The sequence below is a fragment of the Macrobrachium rosenbergii genome, chromosome 19, assembly GCF_040412425.1.
Source record: "Macrobrachium rosenbergii isolate ZJJX-2024 chromosome 19, ASM4041242v1, whole genome shotgun sequence".
Classification (NCBI taxonomy): domain Eukaryota; kingdom Metazoa; phylum Arthropoda; class Malacostraca; order Decapoda; family Palaemonidae; genus Macrobrachium; species Macrobrachium rosenbergii.
In genome coordinates this window covers 10402756-10415271 of record NC_089759.1, presented here as the reverse complement: position 1 = coordinate 10415271, position 12516 = coordinate 10402756, and the positions used below count along the sequence as shown (strand labels likewise).

General features: G+C 42.8%; 1 protein-coding gene across 1 annotated transcript in view; it reads right to left on the bottom strand.

Annotated features, from left to right (window-relative positions):
• Mtpbeta (mitochondrial trifunctional protein beta subunit) overlaps positions 1–12516 on the bottom strand; it is a 37031-nt gene that overhangs the window by 16696 nt on the left and 7819 nt on the right. The window contains exons 2-3 of the mRNA XM_067120999.1: positions 2615–2792; positions 1091–1278 (exon numbers count right to left, since the gene is read on the bottom strand). Of these exons, the coding sequence (XP_066977100.1) occupies positions 1091–1278; positions 2615–2792 (366 nt within the window). The remainder of the gene's footprint in view (positions 1–1090; positions 1279–2614; positions 2793–12516) is intronic.

Genomic DNA, 12516 nt, shown 5'->3' with positions numbered 1-12516 from the left:
ATGAGAATATACATACAATATTATTGGATACAGTGAAGTAAAGCATAACTTTTTAAAAGATCCATGTGAGATGCATATTCTTTATGTTTGTATTTTATATAATATGATACTAATCTGTGAATACTATATACACTAATTTTATATCTCATGTATGATACAACCCCCTTAAAATTTGCTTCAAAATTTGGTCTTCAAAAGTCGCATGGTACAAGAGTATTTATTGAAATTAAAAGAGGTAATGTTCTATGACATGTCACTAATAAAGGTATCAGTTAAAGTACAAAAACTACAAATATAAGTTATAAAACCAATTGCTTCTATTACTATCAAGAATCTGATTTTAAGCCCCTTTCCATTCACATCTTACACTGATGATTAACATCATCGTTGCGCACAGATACTCCGTTCAAAAGATCTCCCAGCTACACCAAACTTGCTAAATCCTGTTAGAAAAAGATCCCACTGCTCATGTCCAGACCATCCTCTGCCACCTTTGTATGTATGAGTTGAGAAATTTTAAAATTTCACTGATTTTAACTTGTTAATCATACTCAGTAATGCATCACTTGTGATCACATATCACTATGAATAAGATATAAGGGATTAAATTTATAAGAGTTCTAATTGCATTTCTCCTGCTATCTTGCTAAATGAAAATATCCATACCAGTGTTTTTCAAAAGCAGTTACTAAGCCATTACCATGACATAAAGGCTCATACACTGTCTGGTACCAAAACATATTTGTTGAGGTAAAAGAAAAGCTGCTACTTAGGGCAACCACCAATTGATTATGCAATGCAACCATTTAATCTCTTATGTACACTGTTATGGTCTGATTGACTTCTAACAAAGACTGTTATATTAGTTAGTTCTGAAAACACATGATTTGCTAAAATCTCAACAGCACACTCATTTACTGGAAAATTTTTGAAGAATGGCAGTCATACAATTAACATACTACTATTGCAAAATTATAAACTATAATAATAAAATATTACAACACTTGATAAAAAGCATTTGAATTTCGCTTGCCTCCTCAAAAAACCTAGTTTAAAATGTGCAAAAAAAGGATGATTAATTTAAACTTACAAGTTGATATGGCTTGATTAGAAGAAATGCATGCCATTGTTACAGTGTGGGCAGGAATCCTATCAGAAAATCCAGCTCCCAAGGCAGCTTCACGTGCAACATTGGATGTTTTCACTTCCTGAATTACTGTTCCCATAGAAATGTAATCAACTGAAGTTTTGTCCAAGGCAAGGCGAGAAGCAAGACTTCTGTTTTAGATTAAAAAAAATATATATATATATCAATAAATAGTACAAAAAAACCTAAAAAGTGCATAAATGTTATATGTATATATATATATATATACACATACATATATATATGTATATATATATAATTATTTTAATTCTGTACAAATATTATGTGTGTAGTATAAATAATTTATTTTAATTTTCTAAAAATAAAGATAAAATATGAAGCTTCTGATACTTAATCCTACAGTACTTTTACTAAATCTGAATAAATGTACATTTCTATAATCAGATATCTCAAAGACACACTGAATTCCCTACTGTTTGAGGCCAGTGCTAAAAAAAATATATAAAGTACACATCCAAGTACAAAATAAAACAACTGATCCCTACTGTTTGAGGCCAGTGCTAAAAAAAATATATAAAGTACACATCCAAGTACAAAATAAAACAACTGACAAAATTCATTCAAATACAACATAACAAAAAATCCCACTGAATCAACAAAATTTACAGAGGGACCATAGCTACTGACTACGCTAAGTTTCCAGTAAGTGAAAGTAGTGATATGTATATTTTTATCCTTGTGATGATCATGTTAAAAAATATAAACCCAGAAAGTATCCAATTAGTAAAAAATAAAAAAAAGTGAATTTTCCCTTCAAACACTTTAATACCATAATGTCTTTTTAAAACTAATACAAATGACAAATTTTTAAAGTAATTTGTATTTTTCCTAACATACAAACCTGAGGTCTTTACATACAGAAATACTGAAGGTATTCCCATACATAAAGACCGTGGGTTTGTACTCGTGTAGGAACAAATACAGTATGTATTAATAAAAGAAGACAAAAATCCCATAGAGGTTCATCCTGAACTAAAAACCAAATTACTGCCCCCATACATTACTAACATAACTATAATTCAACTACTTCTAAATTTAAAAATGTCAGGTTTTGACACTGTATGAAGTAGACTAATTCTGACTGAAAAAGGATACAATCAAATTAATAACAATCTCTAACAGTAAAGATTGATAGAGCAGTAAGTGACAATCTGCAAACACTTAATTTTTCTGAATCAAGGCACTGGCTGCTTCTGCTTCCTTTTATAACTCTCCCTGACTTGGATCCTCATCTAACTTCACACAATGATGTGTAGTCCAACACTACCCCTCTATTTACAAGTTTCCCAGCAGGACTTGGAAAGTTATGCTGTCTAAAAACAACTGACTCTACACCATTTGCTGTGAAAACTGCAAAACCATGTTTACTAAAACTGTAACTTTACTCTGTTGGGAAATATGAAATAAGCAAAATCAGCATCTGTCCAATAAATAATTCATACTTACTTAAGAGCTTGTCTTGCTAAATCATGAGGCATAAGCTTGTTATACTGAGTTCCTGACATCAGAAAAGGAGTTCTGACACCATCAATAAGAACAATGTTCTTGGTTCCAGGCTTTGCAACAGATGTTTTCTTGGCCTCTGCAAACTGTGTTGCAGAGGTTCCCAGTGCACGGCTACCCACTGAAAGGAAAAATGCTGATATTGTAGTGTGATTTTAAAGCAATAAAATATAAAATATGTTTTTATAACAAATATTTTATTCATACAAACCCATCAACCATAAAGTCATCATTCAATCTGAATGTTCCCATACAAGTATAACTGTCTTGTAAACAGAAGCATCAGAAAAACTAATAGTGAGTTCATGCAAGCTTGCCTTCAACTCATTGCTAAGTAAGCTAGTTACTTCCTTCTCATTGTTTATGTAGCCTGGAAATGACACAGCATGAACATGGAAATGGGAGGTGGACTTAATAAATGATACAAGGATTTATATGAGAACCTTGTCTGTACCATCACAAACCCTGATTCATACAGAGCCCAAATTGTATTTTATGAAGGAAGTTGAAAAGTTCTGAGTCCCTGACTTACACGGTTCCCATAGATCCAGTGGAACACTTGTGGACTGTACAGGTCAAGAATGAAGGCTTATAAGTACAGTACTTTCACAGGGTGCTGTAAGTAGTGGAATGCCCTTAGAGCAAAGCCTGTAATTTCTGTACCTAGCCATGGAAGAAATATTCTTTTATTCTCCTGAATATGAATGTGGTATGAACACAGGAGACTGTTAAAGAGAAGAGTAGGAAGAAGATTAATCTAATCTTAAACCACTGGTGAAACTTGCCTTGTTGCAACTTGACATCCAAACAAGAACACACACCTACTGTAGTGCATACCATCAATAAGATAAAACTGGCAAATGCAGAGCGGTATCTCCAAGCACCTACATTTAAAAGCTATAATCTCCATATTACCCTTGCAACCTAAGGATACTGAGAGTGATCTCAAGAACACCCACTCTTACCCAACTAACCTCATCTTCAGGAACCTCTGCATATATACTCGTACACCTGAAGGATGACCTGACTTGAGCGTACGGATGCTGGTTTGCTGACAAGAGCCTGGAGTGTCACTTCTTAGATGTCCTGCCCTCTTCAGGCTGTAGCAGATGGTTCTTACTGGACAAAGATGTACTCTAAGTCCTCAGAACTGACAGTAAAGGCCACCATGGTGAAGGTAGCGGTCAGTACTGTGGTGCTAGGACAACTGCCACCCACACAACTGCACCCTGTAAAACAGCTGCCCAGGATAACAGCCCAGGACAACTACGGCCCAAAATAACTGCATCACATATTAAAAATATATCAGTCACGCTCTCCAAGAGTTTGATGTTTGTTGCTGTAGAAAATACTGATAAAGATTGATTCACTATCATAAAAGCATGAAACCCTTACCAGAACCAATCATTTTACATTTGTCAGTAATGACCATCTCTATTAAGTTGTTTGGAATAGGATGTGGAGACCCAAGAGCACTTCCTCTGAAGCTATGGAAAGCCACAGATTACTAACACTACAACAGCTGCAGCTGTAGGGACCTCATCCTGAAGCAGCCGTGAGGAACAAACTTCCCCAGAGAAGACATGTCTAATCATAGACTGCCAGAGCTTTTCTGGAGGACTTGGTTGGTACTGGAACTCTTGGATAACCATGAGCACATGAATGGAGGACTTGCCCAACTTACCCTCTTACCACAACTTAACCTCCTGGTTACCAAGCTTCAACAACAGTTTCCAGCTCTAGCTGAAGAATACTCTTACATAAAAGATACCACAACTTAACCTCCTGGTTACCAAGCTTCAACAACAGTTTCCAGCTCTAGCTGAAGAATACTCTTACATAAAAGATGAGTTTATATTTCCGTAGAAACGCACTTCATTTAACAATGTTTTGTAACACACTAAGACCTACCTCTAAAAACTGTCACAAATTTCAAAGATTGGCATTTGGTAATTGGCATCTGGTAATCAACCTTAAGTTAAGCAGGACACAGCAACCTACGGCAGTTTAGATATGACACAGGCCCCTACAATGGGGTACATTAGGATGCTGTTGGCCACAATTACAAAATGTGAGAGGATAAGAAACACAGTTCAATATATGATATCACTGTTGCCAACAAAGAATTCCATATCACTAAGGATCAAATGAAGGTAATTTTCATTTTTTTTCTTATAGAAGAAGAGAAAGTATTTATTGAGCAAAGTCTAACGATTGATAATTTCCTAGGTCTAGGGTTGTCATTTTCAAGGTGTCCCATAAATTCTTGGAGATACACTTTGTTTTTTAGCTTTTCTGTCTGTAAGAATTATGAAGCTTCACAAGGAGATATTGCTGGAGACTTCTGCTTCCTTCCAAGTTTTACCAAGTTAATATATTCAATTGTAAAACACATGCCTTTTGCATAATGTGAAATCAAGACATCCAGCAATTTAAGTGAATGTGCATCTGGAAGCAGACACTATGGTGATTTGAACAAGAAAAAAATGTGAGCCCTCTAGCTGTACCCAACAACTGGTCAAGTAGGACTAAAAGCCCTAGGTTAGGTTAGGGAAGATAAGGTTAGCATGCGATGCTATATTTATTTTTTCTACTTCATGACTCCCAGCACTTGTAGATTAGGTTTGGTGCAGGAGGAGGGAGGGCGGTCACCTAGGGCTTCATGCCCAAATTAAAATGGGTTAGCAAAATGATATTTTAATGATAAAATAAGGTTTGTTCATACTTACCTGGCAGATATATATATAGCTGTATTTCTCCGAAATCCGACAGAATTTCAAAACTCATGGCACACGCAGTGTGGCCAGGTGGTTAGTACTCATTCCGCTGGCTGGGAGGCGGGAATCGAACCATTCCCATTTTCTATTCAGATTTTCTAGTGCCACTGTCTCAAGAGGGGAGGCGGGAGGGCACTAAAAGTATATATATCTGCCAGGTAAGTATGAACAAACCTTATTTTATCATTAAAATATCATTTTGTTCATGACACTTGCCTGCCAGATATATATATAGCTGAATCCCACCGTAGGAGGTGGGAAGAGACAGAATAGGATTTAGGAAACAAATAAATGTAGGCGAATGACGCCTTGGTTCCTTACCTGTTAGCATAGCTGACTTCGAGGTTATCTGTCACCCAAGCCTGCTTCTGCTAATCCAGAGTCTCCAGCAAGGTAGGGACCTATAAAGCTGGAGAGATCCAGATGACCTGTCCAAGGGGGCGTGACCACAATAGGACTAGATCATGTTACCATACAGAGAGGGAGAAGGAGCAACGACCAACCACCTGACCGCCCTATCTAAGGTAAAAGAACCTAGCATAGGCTAAAAATTGGGATGTCCACCTCAATGGCCACCCAACAACCAGAAATAGACAACAACAAGATTAAAAATACTACCTAACCCCTAAAGGATAGGATGAGTATTGCCTTCTTCTCCCAACATAGTGTCTGCGGATGGAAACGCATGGTCCCAGCGAAGAGCAGTCTTCAAATGTCGTCTTCACATCCCGCAAGTAATCTGAAGTTTAACACTGAATTACTTCTCCAGAAGGTAGCACCAAGAATATCATTCAGAGACATATTCTTTTGGAAAGCCATCGAAGTCGCGATAGCTCTAACTTCATGAGCTTTTACTTTCAGAAGTCTCATGTCACCTTCTAGGCAGGAGGAATGAGCCTCTCGAATAACACTTCTTAAAAAGAATGCTAAGGCATTCTTGGACATGGGAAGATCAGGTCTCTTCACCGAACACCACAGATTGTCCGATGAGCCTCTAGTATTCTTGGTCTTGGCTAAGTAGAACTTAAGAGCCCTGACAGGACACAAGACTCTTTCTGACTCTTGCCCAAGTATTTCCGTCAAACCTTTGATTTCAAAAGATTTGGGCCAAGGGTTTGAAGGATTCTCGTTCTTGGCTAAGAACAAAGGATTTAGGGAGCATACAGCATTAGGACCCCTAAAGCCAATATGTTTGCTAATAGCCTGCACTTCACTGATCCTCTTAGCTGTCGCCAGAGCCGTTAGGAAGACAGCTTTCCTAAATCACGTTTTGAGGGAAGCCAAGACAGAGGTTCAAAATTACTAGACATAAGAAACTTCAGGACAACATCCAGATTCCAAGAAGGTGTCCTGAGTTGAGGAATTTTGACAGTCTCGAAGGATCTTAATAGATCGTGAAGATCCTTGTTATCGCACAAGTTCAGGCCTCTGTGTCTAAAAACTGCCGATAACATACTTCTATAGCCCTTAATAGTCGAGACTGCCAGTTTATTCTTATGCCTAAGATAAAAAAGGAAGTCAGCTATTTGTGGTACAGAGGTCGTGGACGAGGAAACTCCTTTACTCCTGCACCATCTTCTAAAAACAGACCACTTGTACTGGTAGACCGCGACTGGAAGAAGGTCTCCTGGCATTGGCGATGGCCTTTGCCACAGATCTCGAAAAGCCTCTTGCTCTGGCCAACTTTGAGATAGTCTGAACGCAGTCAGACTCAGAGCGGAGAGGTTTTGGTGGAACCTCTTGAAATGCGGCTGCTTGAGAAGGTCCACCCTCAATGGAAGCGTTCTTGGAAAGTCCACTAGGAAGGACAGGGTCTCTGGAAACCAATCCGCTGCTGGCCAGAAGGGGGCTATTAGAGTCATCCTTGCTCCTTCTGACGTTGCAAACTTCCTTATCACTTCTCCCAGGATCTTGAAGGGAGGGAAAGCGTAAAGGTCGAGTCCTTTCCAGTCCCAGAGGAGGGCGTCTATGGCTAACGCTCCTGGGTCTAGGACAGGAGAGCAATAAAGGGGAAGTCTTGCCGTCCTGGACGTGGCAAAGAGGTCCACTAGAGGACGTCCCCAAATTCTCCACAACTCTAAACATACCTCCTTGTGAAGAGTCCCTCGGTCGGTAGCAGCTGATTTTGCCGACTGAGAAGGTCTGCTCGAATATTCTCCACTCCCGCAATGAACCTCGTGAGAATAGTGACCCTTCGAGCATGAGTCCAGAGCAGGATCTCCCTCGCAAGGATGAACAGGGAACGAGATCGAGTACCCCCCTGTTTTTTGAGGTACGCTAGAGCTGTGGTATTGTCCGAATTGACCTGGACAATTCTGCCTACAACTTGGGCTTCGAAGAATTGAAGAGCCAGAAAGATAGCACCCAATTCCTTGAGATTTATGTGCCAGGACACCTGTTCCCCTCTCCAGGTGCCTGACACTTCCTCCCCTCCTAGTGTTGCTCCCCATCCTTCCCTGGACGCGTCGGAAAACAACACTAGGTCGGGGCTCTGAAGGCGAAGAGAAACCCCTTCTGCAAGCTTCAAGGGGTCGAACCACCACTTCAGATGATCCTTGACAGAAGGAGATATCGTCAAAATCTCTTCCAGATTCTCCTTGTCCCTCCAGTTCTCCGCCAAGAAAAACTGGAGAGGTCTGAGATGGAGCCTCCCCAGGGAAACAAACTTCTCCAGCGAGGAAATGGTCCCCAGCAAACTCATCCATTCCCTCACCGAGCATGTTTCTTTCCCTAGAAAGGACGAAACTTTGCTTAAGCAAAGCCGTTGCCGTTCTCGGGATGGAAAAGCTCGAAAAGCCACTGAATCCATCTGAATCCCCAGATAGACGATGGACTGCGTCGGGATCAGATGGGACTTTTCTTGGTTCACAAGAAGTCCCAGGGACTTCGTCAAATTCAGTGTGAAAGTCAGGTCCTCCAGACACTTCTCCCGAGAAGAGGCTCGTATGAGCCAGTCGTCCAGGTAGAATGACACCGAACACCCGCCAGGTGAAGCCACCTCGCAACGTTTTTCATGATCACCGTGAAGATCATGGGAGCGGTGCACAAACCGAAGCAGAGAGCTCTGAACTGGAAGACTCGTCCCCCCAGCACAAATCTCAGGTACTTCCTTGATTGAGGATGAATGGGAACATGGAAGTACGCATCTTGTAAGTCCAGAGAGACCATCCAGTCCCCTGGTCTTAAGGCCCCTAGAACCGACTGGCGTTTCCATCTTGAATCTGTCCTTTGAAATAAAAACGATTCAAGACGCTTACATCTAGGACCGGTCTCCACTCTCCCGACTGTTTCGGGACTAAGAAAAGCCTGTTGTAGAACCCCGGAGAATCCAACTTCAGAACTTGTTCCACGGCTCTTTTTTCTAACAACTGCTCCAGGAGGTCCAAAAGAATCTGTTGCTTCTCTCGGTGGTAAGAGGCGACAGATCCCTGGGCGACGTGCAAAGGGGTGGAAACATGAGAAAGGGGATCTTGTAACCTTTCTCTAAGACAGTTAGAGACCATGCGTCCGCCCCTTGTGTTCTCCAGGCTTCCGCAAAATAAAAAAGCCTGGCTCCTACAGGTGTCTGGAGGTGAAAGAAGTCACTTTTTTCCCCTAGGTTTAGAGGGGGCCGCTCCTCTGGTGAAACCTCTTCCTCGTGGAGACGATCTAGAGGAAGAAGTTCCTCCACGAAAGGGCTTCTTCTTCCTGGTGGACAAAACTGAAGCAGACGAAGAAGAAGAAGAAGGAGCTGGAGGACGTCTAGAAGAATGAGCCAACAGGTCTTGCGTGGCCTTCTCCTTAAGACTAGCGGAAATGTCCCGAATCAAGGACTGGGAAACAGATGGTTGGACAAGGGAGCGAACAATAATTCTGCCCCTTTTGCGAAGGGGAGACAGACTTAGCAGTGAAGTCACAAAACAAGGCCCTCTTCTTTAAGAGGCCCGTACCAAAGTGAGACGCCAGCTCTTCAGATCCATCCCTAACTGCCTTGTCCATACAGTTAAGGACACTAGAGAGCTCCCCCAAAGTAATAGAGTCCGAGCTTCGAAGCTTAAGATCTAAGGCTCCCAAGCACCAGTCCAAGAAATTAAACACCTCCATGGTGCGGAAGAGACCTTTGAGATGATGGTCGGTCTCTGACAAGGTCCAAGAAACCTTAGCAGTAGGCAGATGAGACCTACGGGAGGCGTCGACAAGACTGGTAAAATCCCCCTTGAGAAGAGGAAGGAACTCTAGGGCTGAGATCTTCTCCCGTCTCATACCACATACCAGCCTTGCCTGAAAGCTTAGACGGAGGCACAGCGAAAGAGGTCTTGCCATGGGACTTCCGTTCCTCCATCCACATGTTGACTTTCTTGAAAGCCCTCTTGGTCGCCAACGAAGAAGTCATCTTCAAAAAACCAGGAGCTCTCCTAGCTTTGGAGGAAGCTAGCTGAGAAGGAGGAGAAAGAGGAGCCGAAGGCTTAAACTTGTCCCCGAACAAGTCCTTAAGCAAGCTGGTTAAAACTTGGTAGTCCGAAGAAGAGGAAGCAGACGAGAGCTCGACTTCAGCAGGATCCGAATCGGCAGAAACCTCTCCCGCCACAGCCGGAGAAGCAACCGAGTCACCCAACACTTTAGGGGAACGAAGGCCTAGAGGTCCAATCCGAAGAAGGGATCTTCTTTTCTCAGAAGAAACAGAATGCTCCGGAACGTCCTGAAGAGCAACCGAAGGAACGTCCAGCGGAGCGTCTGGAGAGCGTCCTGAAGAGCGTCGTCACAGGCGTCACGCCCAAAAACCGGAAGAGCGTCCCGTCGAGCGTCCTGAACAGAAGCGCCCTGAAGAGCGGCGAGCGTCACGGAAGAAGCTCGCGGCGTCCTGTTGACGCGGCGTCACGACGAGGAGCAAGAGAGCTAACAGGGCGACAAGGCGGCGACACAGGAGAAGGAGACGGCTTAACGCGGAGCAGGAGAAGGAGACTTCCTTGATCTCTTGACAGGCAAAGTCAAGTCCTTGCGACGACGAGGAGCAGAGTCCTTCTCTGCAATAAGAGAAGACAACTGTCGCTGCATCTCCAAACAAAATCTTCTTAGAAGGTGAAGAATCCTGTCTGGGAGGAGAGACAATCCTATGGGAAGACGATGGGCGAGGGGACGCCTTCTTCTTCCTCACAGGAGCAAGAAAAGTTCTCTCCATAGAGCGGCTGGGGCGCTCGAAACATCCTCATCAGACGAAATCCTAGACTACTTCTGCGGTGGAAAGGCATCAAAATAACTAGCCGACGAAGAAGACTGACGAAAGCAGCGTCCTCTTGAACACAACTCCTCTTGAGAGGACGAGAGTCCTTACGAGAATTCCACCCCTTGCGCGGGAGGACGCCTCGGAGGACGAAAAGCAGTCCTGAGAATGCGCGCCAAGCACGATCTCTGGCAGCCTGGGAAGCGACAACAGGAACTGCCGAAGGGGGACGCCAGATCGGTGGGAAGCCCCGTAACCTTCTTGCGGCTTTCGACATGCCTTCTCCCTGAGTCCTGGGAGTCTGACAGCGGTCCAGGCCTAGAAGCATTATGGGGCCGATCTGACGCCCCCTCCACAACACTGGGGGGAGCACTACACTTCACAGCACTTTGGAGAGATGTCACTTTGTTCTCAAGCGCACGGATAGAACTCATGATCTGCGCCAGGGCCGAACCCTCCACAGACACAATATCAGGGCCCGAAGGCAAAACCACAGGGACAGGTGCAACATCAACTACGTTGGGATTATCAGGAGAGGAAATAACCTGACTCTTGCACACACTCCTGGAGGAAGACCTCCTAACCCTGTCACGCTCCAACTTGCGAACATACGAATCATAAGACTTCCAGCTCGCATCCGATAAAGGTTCACACTCCTTACATCGATCATCTATAAGACAAACATGCCCCTACACCTCAAACAAACAGAGTGAGGGTCTACCGAGCTTTCGGTAGCCTCACCTTACAATCACTCATACAACATACACGGAAACTAGCAGAACTAGAACCAGACATAGTTAAAGAGAGGTCATAAGCAAAATCCACAACAATCCAGAAAAAGCGTGTGCCAATCCACAGTCCAAGAATCAAAACCAAAAGTCAAGAGAATACTTAAGTGGGAATAAGCAAGTTAACGAAATCCAGAGGCGGAGGTACTGTAACAGATGTTAACAGTACCGGCGACAGAGAAAATCTGAATAGAAAATGGGAATGGTTCCCGATTCCCGCCTCCCAGCGGCGGGAATGAGTACTAACCACCTGGCCACACTGCGTGTGTGCGTGAGTTTTGAAATTCTGTCGGATTTCGGAGAAATACAGCTATATATATATCTGGCAGGTAAGTGTCATGAACAAATGTATGGTTAAGATGCCTCCCTGTAATCTGCCTTGTTAAACCTTTGAGCTTTACACGGTAAAGCATTGAGTTTTATATTAATGTCAATATCTTACAGTTGGTCTTGGCCAGAATAGTGCTCATTGGCACAGTGATAGAATATAAAGGACTCGGGACAGTAGAGCTCTTTCGCCTGTCCTAAAACAGCTACCTTAGCTCTCTACGTTGCACTCACACAGGTGTGACAACAGCATAATTCAGCCATCTCCACTGCACTCTGGTCTGTCCAAGAATTCACTAGTCTCCAGGTTGTGCTCCAGAAATCGTATTCAACTACACGTGCTTCACTCCCATTAACACCAGTCAAGCTAAGTACTTAGTTTTAAGACCCAGTAAAAAGTTTTAGCTCCTTAAAATTTTAACAGGCAGACTTATACTTGTTTAAAATGGCAACCAGCAGGCCTCTTGCAAGGCAAGACGTTAGGAGTAGATCGCTAGGCTACCCTGTACAGTAAACCCCCCTGTATTTGCGGTCTCACTATTCACGGACTCACGTATTCACGGATTTCTCTGTGGAACATATCTACCCATTATTCGCAGAAAATTTGCCCATTCGTGGTATTTTTCACTGAGAAATATTCACTAATTACTGTATTTTCACCTCATTTTCATGACTGAATGCACTTTTTGTGATAAAACTATTAAAATACTCAGGTAATACTCGAGTTACAATGATTCACCTTACGGTAATTCG